General features: G+C 39.1%; 1 protein-coding gene across 3 annotated transcripts in view; it reads right to left on the minus strand.

The window, feature by feature from the left end:
- PDLIM3 (PDZ and LIM domain 3) overlaps positions 1 to 12,729 on the minus strand; it is a 29,969-nt gene extending 17,240 nt beyond the window's left edge. For 2 of the 3 annotated variants that reach the window (XM_077848747.1, XM_077848746.1), the window contains exons 1-3: positions 12,519 to 12,729; positions 3,405 to 3,556; positions 1,773 to 1,857 (exon numbers count right to left, since the gene is read on the minus strand). In XM_077848747.1, coding sequence (XP_077704873.1) covers positions 1,773 to 1,857; positions 3,405 to 3,556; positions 12,519 to 12,611 — 330 coding nt within the window. In that variant the 5' untranslated portion in view covers positions 12,612 to 12,729. The remainder of the gene's footprint in view (positions 1 to 1,772; positions 1,858 to 3,404; positions 3,557 to 12,518) is intronic. The other variant, XM_077848745.1, reaches the window with a different exon arrangement.
- Positions 12,730 to 12,946: the final 217 nt, after the last annotated feature.

The following is a 12,946-nucleotide window of genomic DNA, read 5'->3' on the forward strand; positions in this document are numbered from 1 at the left end:
CTTCCTGAAGAGCTGAGCTCTTACCTGAACTAAATCCCACTTAACCTGCATGACCACTCTTAGCCTGCAGCAGCTGGGGCTCGAGGCAGCTGAGCACCGTTCTGAGAACTGGTTCCCAGATGTGCTCCTGGGCAGGGTTAGAAAAGGCACTGCATTGGCAGAGCCTCACCTCCAGATCCTTTCACTCATGAGTCAGCTGTTTATTGAGTGCTTGCTGTGTGTCATACCTGGGAGACTCTGAGGAAAGAGAACAGACACAGCAGTTCCCATCTTCGTGGATATTCCATATCCTGCTCCCTCAGTTTGGGGGCCTGTCTTTTCCTCTTTTAGGCCCAGGCTCTTCCTTTCTTCCAGCTAGAAGTCTAGGTCAAGGACCTAATAAACTCATACCTTCTAAAGACTAAGCTACTGAGGATGCTTCTTCTCCTGGAGGAGATTGTATCTGAACTGAATATAAAGTTTCAATCCAAAGTAATCTGTAACGACCCTTGCAATAGTAATGTGGAAGGCATTCCTGGTGTCCAGGAAGTCCTATCACATGCCAGAGGCCTGCCCATCAAGGCCTGGTGGGAGGGGGTAGGAACTAGAATGGTATCACCGCGAGCTCCCATTAAATTGAATACCTCTATGAACAATTCTATGTACCAAGTTCTTTTTCTACAGTGTTTTATTTAAAAATTATTTTATTTCAAATTTTAAAAATTTACATTAGTTTAAATATTTTAAATTTAATTTAAATATAATTTAAATCTTTGCGAAGCCCTGTGAGAAACAGGTACCTGTTACGCTAAATGTGTTTTATCAAGGAGAAAGTGGAGGCTTATGGAGAGGATGAAAAACTGGAAGCACGAATTCAGGAGTTGGTGATCCTGGAAAGGGAAGTGCTGCTGAAGCATAAGTGACAAATATGTCTTCAATGCATTTTCAGGAGATATATAGGGAAACTACAGCTTGGGGATATTTAATCCATTTAGCATGAATTCTTGTTTAAAAAAGGTTACCCAATTTATATTTCTGTCTCTCTAAACTTGGGAAACCTCTGGCTAACGAGAGGTTCTAAAATCCTTTTCTTAATTACATTTTCCCATACAGCATAACTGAGGGTTGGCTTAATTTCAGTTCTTTTGGAGCTCTTGAAAGCAGACATAATCAGATAAGCATCAGATTATTAGATTAATGTAGCTCATTAGAATTGCCTCAAGGGAAAATCCTCTATCTTTTGTGATTCTACTGCATGGATAGAATTTCACCATCATTACATAATGTGAAGCCCTTTTTTGTAGAGCAAACTTAATCACAGATTGCCAGAACTGGGAATTTAAAAAGGATGTAGAATAAGATCTGAATGAAGACCTCGAAGAATTGAAGTTCACAATAATTATTAGATTAGAGACACCTGTTTCAAATGGTAGACCCTAATTTCATTTTGCTTTGTTTTCACATTTTAAACTTCTTGGATTATGTCATAGTCCTTTGGGGGAAGTCCATCATAAAGAATGAAAAAAATAAGTGAACTATAGGTAGACATAGCCAAATTTATCCCGAGAACCTATTTGTCTTTTAACAAGGCACTTGCCTGGGGATACTTCTCTTTTTTCTTGATGTAAAAAGACATGGATAATATAAAGTAATCTCACAGGGTAAAGATGGATAATGGCTCCATCATGTGGCTTATTCCAATTTTTTATATTTGCCACTTCTGTCTCTTGGAAGGCATCCACATGATTTAAATGGGAATACAATATGAATATCATTTACTCTAAAATTCATACCTGTGGTTCTGATTCTAAATTGATTTTGAAAGGATGAGCCTTTCCATCTTCAGATACCTGTGGAGACCATAGGCGAGTTTCTCCCCTGTAAATAAAAGAAATTTTGTAAACTCCAAATTCTAATGATACTTCCAGTTTTAGTATACTCTAATCTCCCATAGCATTTATGAGAATTTTATCAAACCTTGATAATTTAAGCAAAAGCAATACTCCTTGCTCAATTATTCTGTATTCTCCCAACTAATTAGTTTTTTTTGGTACTTTTGGGGAAACTCGAATGAATAAACATTGCACGGGGGACTCCTATACACTGAAGTTTGTGTCCCCCTCCCCACCAAGTTCTGAAGCTGCAACTCTACCCCTCAATGTATTTGGAGGTGAGGTCTCTGGGAGGTAATTAGGATTAGATTAGGTCCTGAGGGTGGAGCTGTCATGATAGGATTAATGTCCTTATATAAAAGGAAGAGACAGGAGATCTTGGTCTCTGTGTCCATACACCAAGAAAAGGCCAAGTGAGGAAATAATCTGGAACCTAACCATGCTGGAACCCTGATCTCAGACTTTCAGCCTCCAGGACTGTGAGAAATAAATTTTTGTTTAAGCCACTCAGTCTATGGTATTTTTGTTATAGGAGCCCAAACTGACTAAGGCAAAGACATTGCACAGTCTCGGTAATACCTGCAGGGAACAGCCCAGGAGAGGAAGATTCTGGAAGCAGACTCCCTAGGTTTCCTCTGTTTCCTTCCTATCCTACCCAGGCCACCACAGGAGTGGTGAGTGGTTTGCCAGAGGGATTTGCTGTTGGCATCAAGAAAATGAGCTTTAGTCAATCTCATGTCCTTCTCATGTATCTGTTTGGGACCATGAGCTTCTAAAGGACTGTGCACTTGGCAGGAACCCTAGTTATACAGAAATAGGGAAAGAGTCCATTTTACCCCTGAAATGGTAGATTGGCTGATTGATTGTGCCTTCTGAACCACAGCCATTATTTTCACAATTCTGTTTCAGATCAGGGTTATGATGGCAAAGGATCAGTTTCAATTTCCTAATATATTCATATATATAATATATATTTATATATATATATTAAGGTCTCATTTCTAACACTTTTACTGCATGTGCACTCTTATACACCTTGTCAGATTCTTCTGGACTGAATTCTGTACAAAACAGCCAATGGCATACAGGGTATTAGCCACCAATTTTCAATATGATCATGTTTTGGCAAATCAAGAAATTCTTTTAAGAGACTCTTTAAATTCCATTCCATTCTCTACCACATTTAAAACAGCAGTACCAGTAGCTATGCTGTGCAGTGTTTCTGTGGCCAGTAACTTTAGTGGTTCTATTTTCATAGTCACTTAATAGGAAAAAGAATTCTTTTAGCTTCTTTGCTTATGCTGACATTCCAGGGAATCCTTTTCAGAAATAGTTTGTTAACAATTACTAGATTGGCAGGCATTTGTGAAAAGCAGAGCAAAGTGGTCAATACATTAAAAAAAAAAAAAAAACAGTCAAAATCCTGGGTCCTGTGACATTCCTTCTTACTGGGAGGATAAAATCATTTATAGTTCTGGTTTAGGTTCTCCTGCAAAACAGATCACATTTTTAACACCATTAATTAAAGAGCACCTGTCAATTTTGAGACACAGCTGGTGTGCTGCTGCTTTAATCCTGTCCTGTGCATCAGCATGAGTCATGGACTCTGTACCAAAGCCATCAATAGCCAGGATGACATCTCCAGGACACAGGTTGGCAGCTGCTGCCTTGCTTCCTGGAGTAATCTGGAAGAAATCATGGCATCATTTAAAAACCAACATTCTGCAATATCTTGAATTTTGTGCCTGAAATTTGTATTTCAGTTTGGTAACACTTTAAATGTTTCACTGGGCAGGGAATTTTAAATCTTACTTAAAATAACTCTTCTAAGACATCTTCCTTAACACCCTGTTTGAATCATATTTTCTTTGCTTTAAACAAAATAATTTGTTCTTTAGGTTTTTTTCACCCATAACTCTCTATTTGGGAGTACAATTTCACACCAAATTTAGGGAGCTTTTATATTTGAATTGAAACTACTGTAGCATCCCTGTAAGTAATGATCTTTAAAATTCACATGAAGGAGCATCTAGGATGTAGAAAGCTGGAAAGAGACTTACTCTTGCAGTAATAAGAGCCATATGATATACAAAATTATAACTTTTCATGAACGATTCGGAGAGCTGAAGCTTCAGGGCAACCAACTAAGCCTGGATCAAAGGAAAGACAGGTGCCTCCAAGGAAAGCCAAGATGTAAGCAACTTGTATTACTTGTATCAGAGCACAGAGGAAGATGGGGGGCACCATTCTAGCCATAAAGAAGAATTCAGCTAAAATGATGACAAAATAGTAAAGTTTACATTGAGAGTCTAGAGCCCTGGGCATTGTAAACACAAGAAAAGTTTATTTTCACACACAGCCTCTTCTCCATGAATGAAAAACAGATTGAACAAATAAAAAGCAACTAACAAGACGCTAAATTGTAATTAAACCTTATCAGAAATTCCATTAAATATAAATGGTCTAACCACATCATATTCTGTGTTTTAACAGAGATTGTCAAACTAGGTTAAAAAAACAAAAACAAAACCAAGATCCAATTTTATGCTGTCTACATGAAACCCACATGGATTTCTTTTCTTTCCTTTCCTTTCCTTTCCTTTCCTTTCCTTTCCTTTCCTTTCCTTTCCTTTCCTTTCCTTTCCTTTCCTTTCCTTTCCTTTCCTTTCCTTTCCTTTCCTTTCCTTTCCTTTCTTTCCTTTCCTTTCTTTCTTTCTTTCTTTCTTTCTTTCTTTCTTTCTTTCTTTCTTTCTTTCTTTTTTTGTTGACAAGGTATGTGGGGGGATGAAAGGAATACTTAAGAATATTGGAAACATAGTTATTAAATGTTTAAAAATACTTAAGAATATGGGAAACATATAGCTATGAAATGTTTAAAAGAAAAAATGTGAAATTATTAATTACTATGTTGAGTATCCAGTTTTTGATTGCTATACCTACTCCTAATTTTTCTGGGTAAATCTCAATTATTTACAACTGCCTAATTGTCCTTACCTGGTCTTACCTTCCCTACACCATCTTACACTATTCCTGCTGCCCTCAACCCACTGTGCTGTAACTATTTCAATTTCCTTCCAGTTCCTCAAACAGACCAAGTGTATACCCTCACCCTCTTCACGGTTCTACATGTTATTTTGGCCTGAAATGTTTCCCCTACTCTTCACCCAGTTGCTCCTCCTCATCCTTTAGGTCTAGACTTAAATGTCACATTTTCAAAGAGACTTCCCCAAACATCTGGAGTAGCTTCTCCAGACCCTCTACCATTATTTTCCCACCATTACATTTTGTTCATTTCCTTCCTGAAGACAAGTTGTACTTGTTAATTTACTTGTGTGTTGTTTGTCTTTGCAAGTAGACTGGAAGTTCTTGAGGATATGTATAGTATTATGTATATTTCTAATGTGTAGGAGCGTATATTCCAGTGTTTGGAATTAATGGATAACTGACAATAAAAGAAAAGGTTATTTAAAGCAGAGCTCATGAAAGAAAAAGAGCTAGTCCGTACATATTCAAAGATTATAGCTATTAATCAATGCATCATTGTTACATTTGCAAGTTCCAACTGTTTAGAGCAAAAGAATGCACAGGACTTGACTTAAACCTCAAACTGCTTCAGGAATAAACTAGATTGTTCCTGATATTTTACTTGAGGATCAGTCATTCAATCCTTTTTTTTCTATTTACTTAATTGATCTAGCTATCAATTCTATTTAACTTTGTGGCTCCAAGGGATAGCCATGATTCATAGAAGTTAATAAAATTGTGAAGGTAATAAATTCTTACATGTCTGAGACCTTCAGTCTCATCACTAAAATGTTTATTGTACTCACTTCATTTCTGTGATCATCTCATTGTAGTGATCATGATTATTTTTCAATAGGAACCGTTGATAGAAGCTTAGTGAAGACAATGGGGATTATTATATCCCAGACTTTGGAGGTATTTCATAGCTGTTTTCCATTTGGAAATTCTCCCAGACCCAGAACTGTTAGGAGAATAAAAGTTTCCATCCCCATGTGACTTGCAGGGATAAAAATAATCTTAAACTTTTAATTTTCTCTAACTATAGTTTGTCAAAATCAGTACTATCTTTAAACTTTTGAGACCAGAAGTCTTTTCTTTGAATTAAAAAATAAGAAAGAATGGCTCAATGTGTTTGTTTTTTAAAGCTTCACATAGTTTTTCTAATATACTTACATAGATTTGTTATATAATGTTCAATCTTGATTTAGAAAAGCCTAACATTATTTTTTAGGTCTGGTTGGGATAAGTGGAAGGCAGGATTATGTGTGTATCTGTCTATATAAATTTTAAACTGAGACATCTGGTGTGTGTTGAACCTCAATACTGAACATTACTAAGTTTCACTGAGTATTAATACGTAAGTATTAACACTGTTTTATATTTACTCCAAATATCATATTTGTAAATATGCACTTTCCAATAACTTTGACCATCACAACAACTTTAAGACAGAGTGGACAAAGAAGACTATTTTTCAGAGGAGGATAAACGTCCAAGTAACCTGAGGCTTCCTACTAAGATGGGAACAGCTGTTTGGTTATATCAGCAGTGGTTTAAGAAGTCAAATAAGAAAGACGGTTGATGGTGATGCCAGAACCCACTTCTGACTTTGCATTCAACCTAGTGATTGATGTTTTGGGATCTCTATGGGGGGAGTTGATAAGAAAAAAAAAAAAGGATGGAGAAGAGAGGGATGGGAGAGAGGGAGAACACATGGTCCTCTCACTTTTAGTTTTTTAGTTCAACTAGGCTAGTGATGAGAAAATGACCATTAAATTGGCCTGGTTTTAGCAAGTAAAACTATCTTTTTAGACATAAAAGTATGTTATTTTCCAGCATTACATTATAGTATTACTTTATTATATTATTAGTTTATGTTATTGCTCATAGTTTATTATTAACATTTCCCCCTAAAACAGGAGAAGAGAGAACTAAAATGAAGCAAAGAGTTTCTCAATGGATTATTTATTATTAGGTTCATTACAGTCTCAAATATCAAATGCATTAGAGAAATCATTGAAAATAGTACTGCCATCAGTCATGTAGCACATGTTTTCAAACTTGTCTAATTAGAAGAATTGCCTGGGGTCCTTGTTGGACATAAAGACTCCCATTCCACTCCAGATGCTTGGAATCACAAATCATAAGCTCTAGGAAAGGAACTAGGGAATTTAAGTTTTAACAAGTGCCTTGGATGTTCCTTATTATTCATATCAACCTATTATATAGGTCCTTTTGGAAAAAACTAATTTAAATCACAGATAAAGCATCTATAGTATTCTACTTACTATAGGAAACATAAGGGAAACACAAGATATGGCCCTGGTGAGGCTTTTAAAAAAAGATTTACTTATTTATCTATTTATTTGTTTGAGAGAGAGGGCAGGAGGAGGGGCAGAAGGAGAAGGCAAGAGAGGATCTCAAGTAGACTCCCTGCTGAGCATGGAGCCCGATGTGGGGCTTGGCTCAATTTCAAAACCCTGAGATTATGACCTGAGCTGAAATCAAGAGTCGGACACTTGACTGACTCAGCCACCCATGCATCCCCTCTGGTGAGACCTTTATGTTAAGAATAAAAGTGAGATAGCTATGGGCAAGACAAGTATACACTGAAGGACTATGCTGTGGGCCATGGACCAAAATACTGAGAAAGCTCATTCAGTTGTTCTCTGTTGCCTACCAATAAACTCCATTGCCCCACTGTATTCTGGATTTCTAGGCCCATACTTCATACCAGTTACATCAGAACCTCTGCAAGTAGCACCTGGTCATGGATGTTTCATAAGTTATCTGGATGGATCTAATGTGCAGCCAGGGTTGAGAACCATTGTGGTATTGTTATTATTACCCGCATTGTATTACTGAGGACCGTTATCTCACTGAATTCTCAAGACATTCTTTTAAGATGAGAAAACCGATGCTCTCAGAGTATAAGAAACTGGCTTAGGCTCACACATCCAGTAAAAATTTGCAATTCCTCATAGGGCTAACTCTGTTGTTCAAACTCTTCCACTATTCTACAAGGACACTCCTGCAGGTTCATCTCTGCCCTGACTCCTCCTATCTCTTCTGCCATGCTTTTCTCATGGAATCCTGAACAGGATGTGTCATGGTAGTTTATGTACATATATGTCCCTTCTCTTCTCATATTGGAGCATCTCAGGGAGTACAAACCTATTAAGTTATCATTGTATCCCCCAAAGTGCCTTCCACATACAGTACATTCTGCACTTCAGAGATATTTGTGGGACGTAGGACTGTTATGAACATATGACCCAGCATCTCCATTCAGCTATATCTTTGGTAGAATTAAAATTAAATAGGTTTTCCCATCAACCTTCCTACTACACTTGAATCCTGGTAAAGGATTGCATTCACCTGTGAAGACTTCTTTCTAAAAAGTCGAATTTCAAATTGTTTATAGTAAAGTAAAATATTTTTCTATGCTCAAGCCTGCAAAAGTTAAGACTATAGTAAAGTTTTCTATATTGATACCCAAGTCCATGTAGTGTTCTCAGTTACAGTGATGTTGGCTCTGAGTGTGCTCTGAATAGGAAGGAGGGAGGAAGAAGGGGAGGAGGCTTTGAGTGGGAAAGGACACACCAGCATCAGATGTATATAATAATCTTACGTCATACACACAAAAGAAACTTGTACTTTATTCCAAATTGGACCATTTGTGAAAACAAACCATCTGTAACTTGGCTGTGATAGTAGATCCACCTTCTGGGTGGTCCAAACGCTTAAAAAAGAGACTCCTTAGAATCTTCTTGCCAGAAAAAGAAAAGCTGCTCACTTAGAGATGTGAACCTCAGATTTATTCTGTGAAAAGCAGAGGCCAGTTATATACAGTGTTTGCAGTAACAACCCTTTCACATCCACGAGCCAAGTTTATATTGCACAAAGGATAGCACACCTATTGCCTAGAAACTATTTTCCTACAAAATATGTATATCACAATGCATTGCTAATTTTTTTTGAGAATGTCTGGTGTTTGGTTTACCTTACTTCTGATGTCTTTTATGATACAAATTCACCCAGCTGATTAATTGTATTGTAAATTATTTCTAGGGTGGAGACCCTTTGTCCTAATTTTGTGAATTGTAATTTCAATTGCTGGAGAGAGTTAATTTGTAAACCCTTCCCCCAACTCTGGTGGAGTAGAGACCCATTGCCTAGGATCATTTGCATTTGCAAAGTGTGAGGTAGGTAGGGAAGGTGATAGCTTGTAGGAAGGAAGACAAAAATTGATTTGACTTGAGAAATGTATCTCATTTATAGGAATTTTTGTGTGGTAATAAGTGCAGGCATTGGTTTCTTTATTCTTTGCATATATAAGAACTTATCCAAAACAGATTAATTAATAAGAAAGCAATTCTCACTTTTGTCTTGGAGAATATCTTTGAGGATATACTCTGCACCAATTATGGCAATAGTTACATTTAAGGGATCCCTGGGTGGCGCAGTGGTTTAGCGCCTGCCTTTGGCCCAGGGCGCGATCCTGGAGACCCGGGATCGAATCCCACGTCAGGCTCCCGGTGCATGGAGCCTGCTTCTCCCTCTGCCTGTGTCTCTGCCTTTCTCTCTCTCTCTCTGTGACTATCATAAATAAATAAAAATTAAAAAAGAAAAGTTCCTGCATGCAATTTGTGGGATACAGATGTATTCAAACATCTGTGGTACAAGGCATGATGTAAAAAGAGGTTGTAGGCAAGAGCTATGGTAACCAAGTGGATGAAATGCTTATTATGAGTAGAAGGCTAGGGGAGTGGTGTTTGATTGAGTTTCCTTAGAGAGAGGACAGTGAGGTAGGGCAGAGGGGAAAAATCTGGAGAAAAATGATAGCAGCTGTGAACAGATAGAGGAATCATAAGTTGTCCAGAGTAGTGACATGACTACCTAATCTAGGGGAAGAAGAGAGAGGAAATGAAGTTGGAAACTTGAGTTTGGAAGGGAGTGAAGGCCGTGAATGTGCTCAGAGAACACGTATTTTATTCTCTCTAAACTGGCATTGCATTGAAGGGTTTCTAAGAATGAGGAGGATACAACCTAGCATTTCCTGAAGATGGCTGGTCAGACAAATGCAGAGTGAATTGGAGAGAGGAGACAAAGACCTAGGTGTGAATTTATGGAAGCTTGAATAAGGACAGAGGTAAGGGAAAAGGCAAGTGGTAGATCCTAAGGACAAAGAATCAATAGAACCAGGGGATGATGAAGTGGATGGCGCAAAACATCTATTTGGAAAGATCTGTACAATAAACTGTTTTGTTTTTGTTCATTTGTTTGTTCTACATGTGCAGACTTTAGAATGCAGCCTGCAGAGGCAAGTAGAACTAGTGTCAAGTTCTGTCCCACCATTTGTGATCTTCAGCAGGTTGGTGAAACTCTTGAAGCCTCATCTCTCATCTGCAAAAAGAATAGTAGTAACTACTCTTACAGGATTATTGTGAAGTTTAAGTGAGTTAGTATAAAGGGCTAAGAGATGTGCATGGCAAGCATCGAAGTACAATAATACACATAAGATCTTATTCACTACCATTTAATAAAATACAAAAATTATAAAAGTAATAAAATTTTACCATTTTATTACAACACTGATAATTAGTTTCATGTAATATCTTTTACTCTTCTTACAAGTGATTTTTACTGTTCTTATGATTTCAGTGGGAACATTCTCAATTAGGTTTTCACTAAGGCAAAAAGGTTGAAGTGAATAAGCTTTCATTTATTCAACATACATCTGCTATGTGCGTGGTTTGGGGAACACTTGGAATAGAAAATAGTTGAATTTAACCTGCTATTCTTAAGTTAAATTAATTGAAATTAAATGAGATAATCATTTATAGTCATGCATTGTTATTGAAAATAACAAAATGAAGGATACAAATTAGTAATGAATTAGAAATTCAAAAAAGAATTGGTTTCCCAGATAATAATTGTCATATCAAATACATTTGCCAATAGCTCCTGTAGTTCAACTGGGATATATAAGCACTGCTTTAAAATAAACATTGTTTGTAATGTCAACAACTCAACATTTCAAACATAGGATTAATCATATTGACATGTTACATAGTAATAGCAAGATATTTCTTTTATAAATCACTTAAAAGGTTTTGGTGACAAAATTATTTCTTTAGGATTTACTAGAAATGTGATTTATCCTTTGTTAGGATTCAACAGTGTATTTTCCTTTAATCTAAACAAATGAAAACTATACTTCAGAAACTTTAAAAATATTTCTTAGTAGAGATAATGGAAACTGTTTTGGTTGGTAGTTCCATAAAAGGCATTCATTGCTTGGCCCAGATCACTAAACCATTTTCTGCTAAATTTACTTAGGAACAATTTGGGGGGTATGTTAAGTTTTCATGTCTCATACAAAAACACATGTCAGATGTGTTTATATGTTTTTGAAAAATGTAAAACAAAGCTTGAAATGTTCCATGGTATGTGTATGTGTGGCACATGCTTTGAGATATTTACGAAAAGACATTGGTTCCCAAATCTCATAGATATATAAGTAGAACAGAATTTAAAAGATATTACCTTGTTCAAAAATCTATATGAGTAAATCCAATTACAAGGCATACATTTATAAAATACAACATAAGAAGTAAGGAACGAAAGAAAACATAAGAAAAGTATAATATTCTGAAAGTTTTTGCTTTTAGATGTGCTTAAAAATGCCTTTTAGTGGTAACAAATAATTTTCTAGTAAGACAAACACTTGTGTTAGAAAAAAATCAACTAGACCAACTAGAAATTTCCTAACAGGCCAGAAATCCCTAAATTTCCCTTTTCTTTCTTTTCTTTTTTTTTATTTTTATCTTTCTTTTTTTTTTTTTTTTCTAATTAGACAATACTCTGGGGGAATATTAAGTAAGGCAAACTTGACTCTGACAGTCAAGTATTACTTTTCAAAGTCATTAGGCTGACCGGTGACTTTCCATCAGGTAAACTAAACTATCTGCTCGCATTTTCTTTGTAGTTTGAGTTATAGGAGAGGATTCCTAAGCCAAATTCCCAGCTTTGGAGACTTTTTTTTTTTTTTTTCCCAAAATGCTTGGAAACCTAGGAAAACACATTAGTAATAGTTTCCCGGTCTGGGCTGATAGGAGCGGCCCCAAGTCGGCCCGCCCGGCTGCGCCCTGAGCTCCCCCTCGCCGCAGCTCCGTGCGCAGGTGAAGCGCGCTCAGGTGCGCATCTAGGTCCCAGGAACCCCCCAACCCCCGCCGAGGTCGACCACTCCTCCCTCCTCCCGGCCCTCATTTCTTTTGTTCCAGAAAGGACCCCGGGGTGGCTGGGGCTGAGGGCAGAAGCCCCCACCCTAGCCTCCTCTGGGCCGAGGCGCAGTCGCGCTGTCAGTGCACCCCTCCTGGGCAGTTGCTGGGGACCCAGGGCTGCGGACGGAGAGCCCTGGAGCAGACTTGGTGAAGTCTCGGAACACCGCTCTGCATCCCCAGCTTCGGCTCGCCAGGTGGCTGCCGCCCCGCAAGCTCTGAGCGGTGCCGGGGGACCGACCCAGCGCAGCGCACCCGGGGCTCGCGGGCCACCTCGGATCCCGGGGGACCCGCGCGCGCCAGCGCCCCGCCCCGCAGCCGAAGAACGGAAAGCACCTACCCTGGTGATGACCAAAGGCTGGTTGAAGTCTATGCCCCCCGAGAGCCTGAAGCCCCAGGGCGCGGGGCCCGGGAGGACCACGTTCTGCGGCATGGTGCTCTTGGCGCGGCCCGGAGCCGGAGCGAGCGCCTGGGGCTCCCCGAGCGGGGCGCAGCGAGGGGCGGCCCTGCCCGCGCCCAGGGTCCCCGAGCCGGACGGCCGCTCGGCTCCCCAGAAAGTGCCCTCGCCCCGAGCGCGGCCGGGGAGCTTTATCCCCGCTCCCGAGTGACGTCACCCGCCTGCCCTCCTCCCCACCCCCTCCCACCAAGGAGAGCTCCAACTTTGGAAGAAAGAGCCGCGCCAGGCCCGCGGGAGTTTGCAGCCGAGCCCGGGCTGGGTGCAGCCTCCGACCTCCGGGCGGCGGCCCTGGAGGAGGCTTCGGGTTGCAA

This window comes from Canis aureus, chromosome 15 (assembly GCF_053574225.1).
Source record: "Canis aureus isolate CA01 chromosome 15, VMU_Caureus_v.1.0, whole genome shotgun sequence".
Lineage (NCBI taxonomy): Eukaryota > Metazoa > Chordata > Mammalia > Carnivora > Canidae > Canis > Canis aureus.